At 45.0% G+C, this 17,009-nt stretch overlaps 2 protein-coding genes across 2 annotated transcripts; one reads left to right on the forward strand and one right to left on the reverse strand.

Moving 5' to 3' along the window:
• Window positions 1–3,636: 3,636 nt before the first annotated feature.
• Window positions 3,637–4,481, reverse strand: Nop10 (NOP10 ribonucleoprotein). Its single transcript, XM_015480254.2, has 2 exons — window positions 4,321–4,481; window positions 3,637–3,987 (listed from the first exon to the last, which is right to left on the reverse strand). The coding sequence occupies exons 1-2, from the start codon at window positions 4,372–4,374 to the stop codon at window positions 3,847–3,849; spliced, it is 195 nt and encodes a 64-aa protein (XP_015335740.1). The 5' UTR covers window positions 4,375–4,481; the 3' UTR covers window positions 3,637–3,846.
• Window positions 4,482–5,284: 803 nt separating this feature from the next.
• On the forward strand, window positions 5,285–16,742 carry Nutm1 (NUT midline carcinoma family member 1). Its single transcript, XM_015480255.2, is given in 9 exon segments — window positions 5,285–5,314; window positions 6,394–6,460; window positions 6,463–6,483; window positions 9,018–9,726; window positions 11,549–11,677; window positions 13,254–13,393; window positions 13,882–14,159; window positions 14,349–14,465; window positions 14,775–16,742. Coding segments are annotated over 9 exon segments (3,459 nt in total).
• The last annotated feature ends 267 nt before the right edge of the window (window positions 16,743–17,009 follow it).

Genomic DNA, 17,009 nt, shown 5'->3' on the forward strand with positions numbered 1-17,009 from the left:
GCAGTCCGCCGCCCTCGAGGCGTGCGGGGGAAGTTACGCCTGCCTTCCTGCGGGTCACTGAGGTGCACACTCGCTCCTGAGACCTCAGAGAAGCAGGCGAGGGCCCTCAGACTCAGGTCCAAGAGCTATTTCTCTTTTCTAAGAGCGTCTCTGACAATCATTTGTGAATCCTTACACTTAAGCCTCCCAGTACCTATTCTTAGGTGACCCTCATTGTAACTTTTAGGGAGAGTTCTTTCTTTTATACTTGGGATTGAACCCAGGAGTGCCCTATTACTGAGCTACATCTCAGGCTGGCTTCTAACTTGAGACCAATTCGCTGAGATTACAGGCGTGCACCTTCATGCCTGGATATGTAGAGATCTTTCTAAAACACTGTATCACATTTACACAATTCTGTATGCTTCATCGCCGCCCCTGCCCCGCCCCCATGTTTCCGTCCTACTATTCAAAACTTTCTATGTTCATCTACTGGTCAGATTTAAAATTTTATTAAAACATACGTCTTTAGAAAAATCATTGAGATATTTTCTCTTGAATCAATTCCCAATGTTTGTCCTATCACATTTACTGTCTCTGGAATATTTTTCTTGTTTACTTAATGCATAAATGGCGACTTAATAAATATTGGTTCATCAATGTTTTGAATTTTTTCTATAACTTTGATCAAAACGTCTAAACTTCAGAAACTAGCCCCCTGCTTTGCCTGGGTTCTTGCTCCTTATAAGTGTAAATATTTAAGTAGTGTCTGCTTTAAGACCTGACCCTGGAAATTCCGTTTTATAAAATGACTAAGTCCAAAATCTAGTTAAAAAGAATCTGGTAACAAAAAGATAAATTCTTATTTAAAATCTAAACCTGGGGCTAGGGCTTAGTTTGGTGGTACAGCGCTTGCCTGCTATGCCGCAGCACAGGATGGGGAGTAGGGGGATAAAAATTTCCTCAAACTCAATTCTTTACAGAGCCTGATTTTTAATTTAGGCATACAGCTTTCTTACTTGAGGAAGCAAGAAATCCATCTCCCAGATGGATCATATTTTTTCCTCAGGCCCATTATTGCTGATGCAAACCTCCTAGACTTTCTTTTATAAAGGAATGCTGGATCTTTGCCTTCCTTGGTACCGGGAACTGAATCCAGCGGTGCTTAACCACCAAGCACATCCCCAGCCTTTTTTATTTTGAGACGGGGTCTTGCTAAACTGCTGAGGCTAGCCTTGAATTTGCTATCGTCCAGTCTAAGCCTCCCCAGCTTCTGGGATTATAGGAATGGCCACATTGCCCGGTTTGAAATGCTGGATTTTTATACTCAATTTTTTTTTCTTTATCATAGCCTACTTGCATTTCAACCTGCTTACCTCTAACCAGCACTAATCAAGATCTATAAATAAGGCTTGGCTGGGCAAGGCTGTAATTCCAGTTATTCTGAGGCTGAGGCAGGAGTATTACAAATTCCAGGACTGCCTGAGCAACACAGAGACAGTGTCTCAAATTTTTAAAAAATAAAAATAAAAAGGGCTGAGGATGTAGCTCAGTAGTAGAGCACTCCTGGGTTCAATCCCCAGTACAGCAAAAGAAAAAAAAAATCCATAAATCTCATGTTAATACCCAGGGGACTCTTTTTTTTTTTTTTTTAATTAACAAAACTGAGGATTGAACCCAGAGCTTTATGCATACNGTTCAGTAGTAGAGCATTTGCCTAACCTGTGAGGTACTACTGGGTTCAATCCTGGATACCAGAAAAGACAATTTGGACTGCATTCAATATTGAAAAAAAAACTGGCAGAATTTACCTATTAACTTTAGTTGTTAAAAACTTCCACTGCAGATCCTTTTTCTAGTCATCTGCAGTCTTTAACACTTCTTTTTTTGTTTTTGTGATCCTGAGGATTAAACCCAGGGCTTGCTGGGTGCAGTGGCACAAGCATCACCTGTAACCCCAGCAGCTTAGGAAGCTGAGGTAGGAGGATCACAAGTTCAAAGCCAGCCTCACCAAAAGCAAGTGCTAAGCAACTCAGTGAGACCCTGTCTCTAGCTAAAATACAAAAAAAAAAAAAAAAAGGACTGGGGGTGTGGCTCAGTGGTTGAGTGCCCCTGAGTTCAATCCCCAGTAGCCCCTCCAAAAAACCCAAAACCAAAACAAAAATAGGGTTTCTCTACCACTGAGCAACATCCCCAGCAATTTCTTTTTTTTTCTTTTTCTTTTTTTAAATTTTGAGACAAGATCTAAGTTGCCCGGGCTGGCCTGAAACTTGTGCCTCCTGCCTCAGCCTCCTGAGTTTCTGGGATTATAGGAGTACACCATCATGTCTGGCTAACACTTCTTTATCCCTTTAACAGGATAAGATTAATTTTAAATCTCTCACATGAAATGCTAAAAACCCTGTAAATGAACCAGCTAAGAAATAAAATTGCAGACAGAGACAAATATCTCATTTCACCATTCTTGTACTTGAAAATCATGTCTTCTGTTAGTCATGGTCCAAATCCATAGATTTTTTTCTATTTCCCATCAGCACTCAACAAATATCCGGAACTTTTTTTTTTTTTTGCCTGAATGGTTATTCAGCAGAGTCCAAGACAAACACATCTACTCCTTTCCAAGGTTAGTCTTCATAAATGACATGTGTGCTAATTTAAGTTACATCTGCTTCTGGAGCTTTAAGTGGTTGAAAAAGATTGCAGAATTACAATACAATCTCCACAAAGCAATTTAAAATCAGTGGCATTAAGCAAATGTATTCAGATCCAGTATCAAAAGCCAGGAATGAAAAGACTGGGAAATAGTTGATTAACTTGAGGATAGGAATAAGCAAACTAACATTTCTTGACTGTCCATATAATATTTTACCTATCACTCTAATATGAATTAATATGATAAAAAAAATTGCTCCATGATTGAAGTTCAAGTCCTAAGAAACTTCTAGCACTCTTTTAAAAATTAAGCCCCAACAGTAGTTTGAAAAACAAAAATCCCTGCTTGAATCTCTGACACTTCATCTTTTAAATTAAAATATGTGGGAAGTTCCACATAGTTCCTAGCTGCCAAAGAGAAACTAAAGGTAGGTGTGTGTAAAAAAACAACTAGAGAGAACTAAACCTAGGAGTATGTCCAGAGGGAGAACAAATATGTTTAATGTCATTCCTATTTATATCAACTGGACAAACACTGTAGATACATTAAGATCCACTACCAAACCCTTTCAATTTCAAAGCTGGGAGAGAACTTAGAAAATAGAGAAAAAGAGAACTAAATAGGTTAGGTAACATTATCAAAGTTATACAAAGAGAGGTGAATAATATGAGTGGCCTGACTTCCAACTGACTGCCTTCACTCTAAAATACGTCTAAATATTATATTTTTTAAAAACTCAGTTTGAATCTAAACATGTTAAAGGAGCAAGAAATTACTTGGATATTTTTCAGTGAATACTGACATTTCTGGGAGTCTTTCTCAACCTCTTCTCCATCCCCAAACTGTCCTGTCATTCACTGAACACTGCACTACCGTTACAGGCAATAACTGAAATTTTTCTTTCAAGTGGTCTTTTGTAACTACCAGTGGTAGTCTCTCCCTCATCCTCCTCGCATTAAAAATAAAAATTACCAATCTTTTCTTCAACAAAACAGAAAATGAGCTCTTTCAAATCATTTTATCTTTAATAACGTGGCAATAATTCAAAATATGAAAAACGTGTTCCCTTTAAAGAGGATGCCACCATGATGGCCTCAAACAAGCATGATTAAAGGCAATCGGAGGAGACTGGATTCCAAAGGGCATGGGTGGTTGGGTTACGGATTCTTCGAAACAGAGCAGGCGACAGACGAAACATGAAATTTAAGGGACCCTCAGAGAACAGGGCGCGGTTGCTGAGTCATGAGCACCTTGAACCGTTTCTTGATGGTGATTCGGTGTCGCGAGTATTTGTCGTCCGGGGAGAACCGAGCAGGATGGGCTGAGCAGGTCTGTTGTCCCATAGGGTCAAATTTCTACTCGAGGAAAAAGGAAAATGATCTCAATACAAGAGTGATGAAGTAACCCTGGGGATACAGCTCAATTGACAGAGTGCTTGCTTCGCATGCACAAGGCCCTGAGTTCAATCCCCAGCACACACACAAAAGAGTGATGGGACTTGGAGAGAGCAGCACCGAAACACGACGGTCAGATGGAGAAGCTGAGCACTGCGTTTCTACCGCGCCTCGGTGCCAGACTTTCTGGTACCCCGCACCCAGACAGGCAGCTCGGAGGCTGGCCTCAACCGCTCTTCCCACTTACGAAAAATGCTTCTCGTCATGCCCACTTACAACGTTTCCTCTTCTTACCTTCAATGTGTAGACTCGATCTCCTTGCTCATTGAGATAATACTGGAGAAACATGACCACGTTTAAACCTGAGGCTCCAAGTCCGTCTGCAACACGTGTCTGTCAATTTCCTTCCTGTGTAGCCGGAAGACTGCCCCGAGGGATGCCGGGAAATGTAGTCCATTTTTTTGCCTTATATTCAACAGGCCAGAAGAGGGCACAGTGGTGCAGGATTTGGCCTGTGACGCCAGTTGCAACCTTGCAGGCTTTCTAAGACCCATAAAGTGTGCCCACTGTGTGCCAGGTACTAGTAGTCGTTTGAGAGAGAGGTAGGGATGGATGTGAACTGAATATTGCTGTGTGTAGTCCTGTCTTTATCTAAAGATGCACACCCATTTCAGAGGCAGTGCCTTGCTAGTGTCTAGAGAAACAAGGGCTCTGGGATTCAGAATCCTTTTAACCCTAGGGAAGAAAAAAGATCCCACTTTTACATCCGGTTCCTCTGCTTCATTTCAAAGTATTGGCGGTAAAGAGTGCATGATGGGTATTCGATATTCTGCAAAGTGAAGAGAGCGTAAAGTTATTTTATGAAGTTGGTGATGTTCTAGTAGTCGAACCAAGATTCAAACTCAGGCCTCTTTACCGCAAAATCAGCGTTCTTATAGTGGTGAGTAATGAATTATAGTGTCCGTTCTAGTAGTATATCAAACTTTTAAAAGAATGTAGAAATTCTTCTTATAGGATTCTAAAGAAATAAAAATTGGAACCAAGTTGTCATTTCAGAGATGATGGCAAAGACGTTGGGACATGTTGATTTTGTAACCAGAAAAAACTGAAAAAAAAAATTTATTATTATTATTATTATTATTATTATTATTATTATTTTTATATTGAGACAGGGTCTCACTAAATTGCCCAGGCTGACTTCAATTTTGAGATCCTCCTGCTTCAGTGTTCAGAGTCGCTGAGATTATAGGCTGTAGGCATGCGCCACTGCACCGGGCTAAAGAATAGAGTTCGCATTTGCTTGTAGTTGCGTAAAATATCTTTGCAAAGATTCACAAGAAACAGAAGATATTGGTTTCCTTTGGGATAGAGAACTTGGTTACAGGGGAAAGTAGTGGGCAGAAGACCTTGAGGTATATTCATTTTGCACAGTTGACTTTTGAACCATGCTAATGTGCTACCTATATAAAAACTGTAAAAATAAAGCAAAACAAAGGAAATCGGGGTGCGGTGGTGCATGCATATAATTGCAACGACTGAGACTGAGGCAAGACAATCACAAGTTCCAGGACAGCGTTGGCAATTTAGCTAGCTAGGTTCTTTTTTTAAAAAAAAAAGGTGGGGGAGAGGAGACAATTGGGAATGTAGTTCAGTGGTAAAGAGTCCCCCCCACACACACCAAATTCAAACACTGTGTTGAGGGGAGAGCAGTAATTTAACAAAAAGAAGTACTTTCTGGACTTGCAGTTTTAGTCTACTTGGTTTTATTAAGGCTGTGGTGTCTGTGGACTGCAGACCTTTAGTAATGGGTGTTTGGGGACTACAGGGCAGCTTTCAAGAAAGTAATATGTTCACGGGAGTTGAAGGAACACCCTGAATCATTTGAGACAAGTCTAATTTTAAACAATTAGTTCCCTTGATCCTTTAATTTTCAGAGTATGTGCTTCGAATTGGTTGAGAAACTATAGTCATCCTTGAATTAAGCCAAGGGCTTATCCCAACCTGCTATTAATAGGAAATCAGTTACAGAACTGGGTGGGACTGAAGGGCATAGAATTAGATATGTTGGTGAAGAATTGAAGTACACACAGTTGAAAGGTAAACTGCACTGTGTTTGGCATTTGAGAAGGGATATTTCAAATTGCCCTAAAGAGGTACACATCAATGTGTTGCCAATTCTAGTTTGGAGGAAGTTCTAATTTTTGCTACTTACTAGAACCCTTTGTGGAATATCTCCCTGCCCCCACTCCACCCCACAACTCCCTCCCCTTCCCCCACTGCAGAATACTTGAGTCCTAGATTCTAGTTCTATTTTGATCAAATCTTTGCCCTCCCTTCCTTGGATACCTGTGTATCTGTTGGTGCCAGTCACTCTCTGGGACCTGGACCTGTCTCATTCTGGAGGCTTCTAGACAGACACAGTTAGTGCCCAAACCTGGGAGATGGCTTCAGATGGAGGTAAGTTTCAGGTGGTGGGGGAGGATCCCTTCCATAGGCTAACATCCTTGGGGATTCAAATTTGCCCCTTCATCTGGGGACCAGCTCTTTAGGCTGATCTGGAGCTACATGAGATACTAACACCTCCCCACCCCTGCTGCCACCAAAGGCTAGGGAAGAAGATTTTGCCATTAAGACTAGGGACTGAGGAAGGAAGAGGGCCTCCTTGGAGGTGAATCAAGGCTCCTCAGAGGAAACATTCTGAGTATAGGGAATGGATGGCAGTTAGTTAACAGCTTGATTCTCTGAAGAGGGACCACTTCAACATGTATCTGTATGGTGAGGGCAGAGCCATGTGCAGCAGCAGTGGCACAGAGAAGATCCAGGGAAAGGCCCAAGTTCCTGTATCTTCTTTAGGCAACTGGAGCCCAATCTAGAATCTTACCTTGAGAGAATAGAGCTAGGGTTTCTCTTTATGTCATGACGGGAAGTGGGATGATAGGTGTGTGTGTATGTGGGTGGGTGTGGGGGTAGAAGGAATTAGAGCAGGGAGAATTAGCTAAAAAACTGTTCAGAGGTGTTATCCACTATAGGAATACATACTCCTGAAATTGGGGCTGGAAGGTATATAACTGCCCCTGCTCAGAGCTTTACAATTCCTTCCATCCCCGGAGGTGGCTTCTCTTTCAGCTCAGGGTGCAGTCTTTATTGATTTGTCAGGGCCAGAGGAGGTGGGTCACTTCAGCCATGGTGAAAGCTGAGGCTTCCCTGAGATACTCTTGGTGTGTCTACCTGTGTGGAACTCAGGCCTTACACCTATTTCATTGTGGTTGGTACTTCATGGCAGGTCTTGGCCTCCTGCTGTATGGCTAAGATGAGTTTGAATCTAAGTTTGCTCATATCCATTTCTACTTCCTGGTCAAGAAGCAGAATTGGAGGGTTGTTGGTTTGTTGTTGAAGTATTCTTTGTAAGAAGGGGAGGAGGGGGCTGGGGTTATGGCTCAGGGGTAGAACACTTGTCTAGCACATGTGAGGCACTGGGTTTGATCCTCAGCACCACATAAAAATAAATAAATAAAGGTATTGTGTCCAACTACAACTAAAAAATAAATATTAAAAAAAAAGAAGGGGAGGAGAGTAACTTGAAATTAGGCTACTTATGTTCTATTATTATTATTATTAAAAGTTCCAGAAGGTATAGGTCATATTAATTCAGTACACATTTGTGTGCTTATCCCTGGTTTCCTTGACTGGAGTCCACATGGCTTCTCCTCTGCAGAACCTGTGTTCTGGACTTCAATTGTCCTTAGCACAGACTCAATATCATGTTCCTGTTGTGCCCTAAGTTTCTGATATTAGGAGCTCTAAATAGAAGAACTACAGATAGTCTGCATCACCATATTTTAATGTGTCCAGCATATTACTTACAGCTCTAGATACCTCCTTCCCCCTACTGCCCTCCCCTCTCCATTTCTTGGCCCTTATTTAATCCTCTCTAGTTATCCCTGACTGTTATGTAACAAAATTTCTGGGAACCAAACATCCAATCCACACATCTCCTTCTGGGAACTACACTTCCACAGAGCAGCTGGGAGCAGGAGGTTTGAATGTCTTGTTTGGAGTTGGTGGGAATGGTGTATGCTGGGCAGGATGTGCTATAGGACCTGAACTTCATGAGTCCTAGAGTCAGTGCTCCTCATCATAGATTGCATCTTTCTTCTGTTGCTTTAGATTAGGAAAGGAAGTGAAGGAGATTGTAAGGAACATCAGGAAAAGGAAAAGGAGGAGAGGTTGGGCCAATAATCTTTTTGGAACCACTTCCTTCTTAAGGGCTCTGTGGGAGGAGCCAGAAGTTTTCTCCGACTAGTTTCTTTACTGCACAGGTGTCAACTCAGATCCTTGTCTTAGTAAATAGCATATGGGACTCGCAGGGAAGGTCTGCCAGGAATGTTCCTAAAGAAGCTCTCAGAGGTAGTGATGGTTTGGGCTTGCCTTTTCCTGGCAGACAGGGGTCTGTGTGCCTTGTTGAAAGAAAGCAACTTCTCTAGTTCAGTAATTCTCAACTGGGAATAAGAACATCAAAATAATTTGGGGACTGAAATCCCAGCAACTTGGGAGACTAAGGCAGGAGGATCACAAGTTCGAGGCCAGCCTCAGCAACTTTATGGAGACCCAGGCAACTTAGTGAGACCCTGTCTCAAAGTAAAAAAATAAAAAGGGCTGAGGATATGGCTCAGTGGTAAAGCACCTCTGGTTTCAATCCCTAGTACCCCGCCCAAAAAATCACTTAGGGGACCAAGTGATTTTAGGAAGCAAGCTGCACAAATTCATCCATATCTCTTCCTTCACCTGTTGAGAATCAGTTCTCTGATTTTTTTTTTTTTTTGTGGTGCTAGATTTTGAACCCAGAGTCTCATGCATGCTAAGCAAGTGGCACTATCACTGAGCCACATCACCAGCAGTGCTCTGATTCTTATTCTTTAGGGGTTCTCAGATGGCCTAACTTCTGGCCTCCTTTGTCCTACTTCATTCTCTCTTTTTCTTTGTCTCAACAGCATCTCCACTTCCGGGACCAGATGTGACTATGAAACCTGGTGCTGCCCTATCTCCTTTTACTGCGCTTCCCTTTCCCCCACCTACTCCTGGCCCACCAGACCAGCCACTCTGAGAGCCATCTCCACAGCCCTCCCTGACTTCTGCATTCTCTCCAGGCAACCCTCTGGTGCTCTCTGCTTTCCCCAGCCCGCTGTTGGTGACTGGAGAAGCCAGCTGTGGCCCCAGTGGGGCTGGGACTGCGACTGGGAAGGTCATTGTCAAAGTCAAGGCAGAAGGGGGACCAGCTGAGCCCTCTCAAACTCAGAACTTCATCCTTACTCAGACAGCCCTCAGTTGGATTCCCTCAGGTGCTCCCTGTGGGGGCTCTGAGGGTCCTCCTGCCCAGTACATTACAGCTTCTAATATGAAGCCCATCCTGCCCACTGAAGCTGTTGGGGTGAGCCAGGAGGGTCCCCCAGGCCTTCCTCAGGCTCCACCACCAGCTGCCCAACTGGCCCCTATTGTGCCTCCAGAAAAGGCTTGGCCAGGGCCTCAAGGGGCACTTGGGGAAGCAGGTTCTGCATCCACCCAGAAGCCCTCACTAGGTGACCTGGCCTATACTTCCAAGGGCGTTTATGAGAATTTCCGACGCTGGCAGCGCTACAAGGCCTTGGCCCGGAGGCACGAATCCCAAAGTCCTGATGTAGAAGCTCTTTCCTGCTTTCTTATGTAAGTGAGGAAACCTGAGATGAATTATCCTAGGGCTTTTAAATAAGGAGGACTTTGGGATGAACATAGGGGGTTAGGCTAGGGGTTAGGACATGAGAGTGAGGAGATGCTTGAGAAGGAAAAAAACAGTAAAAATCAGCCTCTTTACCCTCTTCCCAGTTTACAACAAGCTTTCAGATGTCTTCTTTCATGTGTGTTCAGGCAAGCATTTTTATGGTAATCCTCGGCTTAGAGACATGTTTCTTGTCCAGAAAGCAAGGAGCAGTGATTGGAGCTTAGGTCTTTCTCTCCAAGTATCAGGGTCCTCTGGGTCTATCTCACTGCCCTTCAACATTGAATTGTACTATACAAACCAGCGGGAATGAGGAGTGCTGGGCTCTGACTCATTCCTGTAGGGGGAGGAGGTCAGTGCTCTGCCAAGCAAAGGACTCTTGTGTGTGCCATTCCCCCACTATACCATTATACTCAGAAGTCAAATTGAGATAGGATGCGGAGTTTGCTAGGCTTCACAGATTTGTGATCATGGGAAGGACATTTCACACCTTTGCCCCCAGTTTTCTCATCTAAAAAGGGGATAATTGTACCTACCTCAGAAGGTTGCTGAGAAAATGAAAAGTGCTTGGCAGAGTGCCTGGCACAGAGAGTGCATTATTAGATAGTAACTATTATTATTATAAAAAGGCAATCTAAAAGAGGAAAAGAGCTCACAAAAAACCAAAGTGTCCTTGCTTAAGAGTGAGCATATGTTTGGCCAAGGAGCCTGGGGTCATAAGCTGTTTAGTTTATAAAGCAGTCATTAGTCATCTGGGGAATTTTTCCTCCTTCCCAACCACACTGGCTGTCTTTCTCAATTTATGCAAACCACTATATAACACATACCCCATCTTACTTACTGGACTTTGAACAAACTTAGTTACTCTTCCAGTGCCATAATTCCTAAAAGAATCTCTCCCTTCAACTTGGAGTCCTAGATAAGCTAGTTTATTGATTTCCTTCTATTTCAAGTTCAGAGTTTTCTCTCGGAAGCTACCAGGTGGAATTTATAAATCTTGAGCCATTCTGGGTTTTCAAAGTTTGCTTGGGATCGGTTCACTTTTGGTCCTATCCAACTTCTGCTGTCCATGTTCAGGGACCCTCTACAACAGTTACCTGGGAAGCTGGTTAAATGCCCAGTTCTGGGATCATGGGGCGCTGCAATCCATGTTAACAAGCTTCCTCAGGTGACTCCGATGCACAATAATGTTTGAGGACTCAAAGGAAAACTAGAGAGGCAAAGATGAAATCCTTACTTTAGTCTGGGCTCTCACTCTCTTCTGGATCAGAAAGGGTTCAAGAGCCTTCACAAAGTGAGGGTCTAATATTATATTGGAAGGTCTGAAGTTGTCTGAAAAAACCAATGAAGAAAGATATCAAACATCCTTTAGGTAGAGATTCATTTGGATTAGTGAATGTCTTTCAAAATGCAAGAGGCTCTGGACAGGGAGAGTTAAGCATACTTTATAGTGAGTATCATTCATTTAGAAACACAAAATATTTTCTTTGTAACATTTAGTTGAAGACAGCACTGTGAGAATTAGGGGTAGTTGCCTTGGTTGATTCAAAAGGTGGGGAGAAGAATCTATTTTATTTTGATTTACAAATCTCAGTGGGAAGAGAGGTGAATATAGGACTAGATGGGAGGTTGGGATTCTGGAAATCTCATCAGAAGTGGGACATGGCAGGGCCTGAGGGTCATGCTGGATTTGATGAGGGGCAGGGGATATGGACTGAGGTGTGCAGGGGACCGACTTTTGGAATGCGACTGACCCAATGGGGGTTTTAGCCCAGTGCTTCGCTCTCTGGCCCGCCTGAAGCCTACCATGACACTGGAGGAGGGACTGCCGAGGGCTGTGCAGGAGTGGGAGCACACCAGCAACTTCGACCGGATGATCTTTTATGAAATGGCGGAAAAGTGAGTCTAAATTTCATTCTCTTGAGGGGACTGTGTGGCCGAGAGTGGTGGGGCAATGGAGAGTGCCTGTGTCTAGGTGTGGCAGAGATTATTAACAGGGGAGCATAGGCTAGGATATGAGTCCCGTGGATCCTTGCTTCTCCCTCCACCTTGATTCTGTGGATTTTTCTATTCTACCTATGTTCTCTTGAAAGCATCATCCCCTCCCCGCAATTTCAGATCTTGAGTCTATTTACGGACATTCATATTGAAGGTCTTAGGATGGGATTGGAGCCCAATATGTGTAAAAATTTCATGCTCAAGGGACTTAGTAATGAGGAGGTGAACCCTACTGGGTAGGTTTTCTCAGCTGTCCAAGTATCAAGTGGCTGTGATATAGGACTTTGGGACCACCTTTCTTTTGGAAATAGTGGCACAGAAAATCCTTTCCTCTTCATCCCAGGGAGGGACTAGTTCTGAAGAGTTTGGTTAGGGGAAGCCAGGGTGCTTGGCTCTTACCATTTGTCTAGGACATCCTTGGTTAAACAAACAAACAAACAAACAAAACCCCCCAAAACAAAACAAAACAAAAAAACTCTTAGCTGGCCTCAGTGGCACATACCTGTAATCCCAGCAACCCGGGAGGCCAAGGCAGGAGGATCACATGTTCAAAGCCAGCCCCAGCAGATTAGCAAGGCACTTAGTAACTCAGTGAGATCTGGTCTCTAAATAAAATATAAAAAAGGACTGGGGATATGGCTCAGTGGTTGAGCACCCCTGGGTTAAATCCTTGGTACCAAAACAAACAAAAAACCCCAAAACTTGCTGGGCATGTGGTGCATGCCTGTCGTCCCACATACTTACTTGGGAGGCTGAAGTGGGAGGATAACTTGAATCCAGGAGTTTGGGACCAGCTAGGCAACTAGCAAGACTCCATCTCAGAAAACAAAGCAAATGAAGCCTTTCTTCCAAGCTTAGCTTCTACCTTCTCTCCTGTCTTCACCCATATTTCCTAGATTTAGTCTTCCAAGGCCTCAGTCCCAGCTTCAAGGTTCCTGGATCTCAGCATTGCTTCCTGATGGAACCTGCCTTGAATTGCAACCAGGGTCCTGATTCAGGAATTCTGCCATTTTCTAGGATTGTGGAATGGGTGGGGGAGGTAAGGCCTTAAAAAGGGGCCCACTTGTGAGGTCCCAGCAGGCTGTTGCATAGGCCTGATTTAATTCAACAAGCCTGTATTTAGTATTACTGTATAAAATCTGTGCAGCTGGGAGAGATGGATATAGAAAAAAAGTAAAGGCTATTATTGTTCTGTCCTGGAGGTTTATAAGCTCTAGTTCATTCATTTCCTTAACAAACTTCCTAAGTGAACACTGTAGGTAAAGGGATGATGTAGTGATCTCACAAGGTTACCCCAGAACCATTACTAGGATGCCTATGAGCAGCTTCTCCCTGGGTGATTTGACATAGGCAAGACTTTGCCTAAATGAGGGCACTTCCTTTCTTGGCCATGCTTGGTTGCTGCCTGGTATCTGGATTCCTAATGGGCTGGGTCTCCTCCACACCACCTGTACCTTAGTCACCCTCTTCAAAACAGGTTCATGGAATTTGAGGCAGAAGAGGAGCTGCAGATACAGAATGCACAACTGATGAATGGTGCCCAGGGATTGCCTCCTGCAGCCCCTTTGAAATCTGATCCTCCAGGGCCACCAGTCCCTGAGGTTTGCCAGCAGCCAGGTAAGGCTGCCCAATGCCAATAGTAGAAATGAGCCCAAGGCTTGAAGGGAGGCATACAGAAATCGGCTATGGATTAGGGAAGCACGGCCTTTGCTCCTGCCACTCTTTCTAGGAAGTGTATTTTATATCCCAAACAGAATGCCCCCTCAAGAAGCTGGGTTTCAGATTGCCCTTGTCCTGAATTAGGTATTGATCTCAGTCACATAAACTAATTATTCTCTCATCTAGACTGCAGATGAACTCCATTGTACCTTATCTGCCTAAGAAATGGGGAAAGAGTTCCAATACTGTGACTCTCTCTCATAGCCTCTGGCTTTTAAATCTTCTCCCATGGTCTGTACTTTTTCAGGATGGTTTGATCCAGCCTGGAATCATTTCAATGTACCCAGATTGCTGCCCTTACAAATAGAATTGGGAGGTAGAGGCCAAGGCTTCCTTGCCACTTCCCATTCCCCTAGTGCACAACCTGTACCACTTCCCACCCCTAGTGTACATTCCAAAGAAGGCAGCCTCCAAGGCACGGGCTCCCCGCCGGCGGCAGCGCAAACCCCAAAGGCCTCCAGTTCCTGAGGCACCCAAGGAGATTCCACCAGAAGCTGTGAGAGAGTATATTGACATCATGGAAGGGCTGGAGGGGAATCACTTGGCCACTGGGGAGTCGGATGGAAAACAGGAGGAGCAACAGGAGGAAGAAGCAATGTATCCAGATCCAAGTCTCCTGAGCTACATCGATGAGCTGTGTTCTCAGGAGATCTTTGTCTCCAAGGTGGGCTGGGCTGCTTTCTAGTAGGTCCCAGGGGTGGGCATGATGGGATACCAACCATTTGGGGTTCTGTCTAAGCAGAAGGTAGGCTTTATTCTTTAACTGGTGGTAGTCATGGCCTTGTCTCTGGAGATCTTTGGCTCACAGGTTACTTCATCAAGGATTCACATCATTGTTCCTTCTATTCTCCAGGTGGAGGCCATTATTCACCCTCAATTTATGGCAGATCTGCTGTCTCCAGAACAGGAGAGAGATCCTTTAGCCTTAATGGAGGAGCTGGAACAAGAAGAAGGACTCACTCTTGCCCAGGTAAACCTGGGAGGTAGGGAGTATTAGAACAAGATGTTTTCAAGATTTTTTCTTAGAACAGCTTCAGGATTGGGCTTTAGGTGCAGAATAGTTAAAGGACTGTGGAAACACAGGAAATGAGAGAGTAAGGGATCCAAGCATGAGAATAAGACATGAGAAGGTAGGAAGAGCCGCAGTTATGTCTTTGATACCATCACTTGAGCCACAAGCTTTTCTTCCCTGTTCTGCCCAAATACCGTCGCTACCACCCACTCAGCCACCTCTTCTCACAACTATGTATAGAACTGGTATTTGTCCATTCTCTTTCAGCTGGTCCAGAAGCGACTCTTGGCCTTGGAACAGGAGGATGTGGAGACGCCTCCAAATTACAGTGCAGCTCAGTTGGTCTCGAGCCATTCTGTTTCTGATAAGGATGAAGGTGGGGGTGGGAGGCCTCGGACCTCATCTGGGCCACAGCGGGGTACTGTTTGCCTTGGAAAAGCTGTTTCTTCAGGAAAGCAGGCAAGAGAAATGCATGGTGGGCAGCAGCGAGCTCTAGATGGTCTAAGGGGAATGCGCAGGGAGGGGAACACTCTGCCATCCTCGAGTTGGGACCTGCAGGTAGAACTTGGGGCTTCACAGGGAACTCAGGCACTCTTGGGTATGGAGAGAAAAGGGTCTAGGAAGGTCATAAACCAACTGTCACCACATCAGGAGGGCCACCTGGGAGGTGCTAGGTCCCCTGGGCACTGCTTGGCAGCTGACAGGACTTCAGAGGCTTTGCCCCTTTGCTGGCAGGAAGGCCCCCAGCCCAAGAAAGCTCCTAGTTTGGATGTTGAGCTTGAAAAGCCAGCTCCTCCACAAGGACAAGGGTTAGAAAAGCAGGGTCTGGGGCTGCAGACAGTACAACAGATGGGGGAACTTGAAGTGCTTCCTCAAGGGAAAGAGCCTTCAGCAGCACTCCGGGAAGGCTCCTCAGGAACCATGTGCAGAGATGACAGAGGTCCTCCCATGGTTCAGAACTGTGATCAAAAACCTTCCCCTGGAGCAGCTGGGGACAGGGACAGGACCTCTCTTAGCCCAGGACTGTGGCTGAGCAGTGAGATGGATGCTGTAGGCTTGGAGTTGCCCTTACAAATTGAAGAAGTCATAGAGAGCTACAAAGATGGGGAATGTATAACTGAGCATCAGGAACTGGGCTCCGGGAACAGCATTTCTCTGGATTCTGGAGAAACCACGGTGCCTAGGGATGTGGGGAGCAGTGTGGTTCCCTGTGGAGAGACAGATGCCACAGCTGCCCTAGAAAAGAGAAACTACTGCAGCTTGTCAGTACCTCTGAGGGCCAATAGCCCAGTCTTGGGACCCAATAGAGAACAGATCCCTGAGACAATACAGGACAGTGATCTCTGGGCTGAAGGTTGTTCTCCACTGCTGGAAAGCAGAGTTGGTACCTCCACATTGGGGTCTTCCAAAGAAACCCTGATGCCTGCATGTCAAGGCAATCCCATTATTCTAGGGACCCAGGATGCTTCCTCCTTCCCGGAGGGCAGCCAAGAGGCAGGGAGCAGAGGAAATCTCTTTTCTCCTCTGTTGGAAACCACAGAACATAAAAACATACTAAATGTTAGAGATAACTGTAACCTCCAACTAGGGGTCAGCAAGGATACCTGTCCTATAAATTTTACTTCTGATGATCCTCAAGGAGTGGGCAGGGAAGACAAGGGTTTGTCTAAGCTGAACGACCTTGTTCCTTTACAAAGCAATCAAGACACCTTGACACTGAGGGCCTCCCAATCAACATCTCCTCACCAGGGCCTTCAGAGCTCTTCCCCTAGATGGGGAACCAGGGATGCTTTAGTCTTGAGAGAAACCTCTCCTATGAGTAAAACACACACCTCAGATGTGATAAAAGGAGGGGAAAAGGAGGAGGGGGAAGATGAGGAAGATGAGGGGCTCTCTAACTTTGCCTACCTCTTGGCCTCAAAACTAAGCCTGTCTCCGAGAGGGCCTCCCCTCAGTCCTTGCCAAGCCTCAGGAAGTCGGTCCATCCAAAGAGCATCCTACCCCTCCACTGAGGAAAGAGGCCTTAGCCAAGCTCCATATCCTGTCAAGTCTGGGAAGCGGGCTGTAGTTGGAGGTCCAGCTGCTGCTGAAAAGAGACCCCAATCAGGAACTCAACTTGGGGTCTCTGGGGAGAAACCCCTGGCTCTGGGAGCTGTGCGACCCTCACAGCCTCGTAAAAGGCGGCGTGACAGTTTTGTCACAGGCAGAAGAAAGAAACGACGTCGTAGCCAGTAGGAAGCAGAGGGATCATCCTGACCCACCTGCCAGTCCCAGAGGTGGGTGCCCCAGAGTAGATTTCACTGCTGCTGCTCACAGTGGAGAATCAGCCTCAGCCCAGTGCTATTATGTTCTGCAAAAGTGATTGGTGAGGGAGGCGGGAGGTCGGATTGACCAGGTTGCAGGTGGTTCCATAGTTGGAAGAACCTTTGGAAGTTGTTGTATGGAATAAAATAAAGGTTTCTTTTGTTGGAGAATGCTCTCAATGTGCCCTTCTTCTACATG

This window comes from Marmota marmota, unplaced genomic scaffold (assembly GCF_001458135.2).
Source record: "Marmota marmota marmota unplaced genomic scaffold, marMar, whole genome shotgun sequence".
Lineage (NCBI taxonomy): Eukaryota > Metazoa > Chordata > Mammalia > Rodentia > Sciuridae > Marmota > Marmota marmota.

Coding starts and splice junctions, on each gene's coding strand:
- Nop10 (XM_015480254.2), bottom strand. CDS start 4,374: ATGTTTCTCCAGTATTATCTCAATGAGCAAGGAGATCGAGTCTACACA. Junction 3,988..4,320: donor ATCGAGTCTACACATTGAAG/GTAAGAAGAGGA, acceptor TTCCTCGAGTAG/AAATTTGACCCTATGGGACA.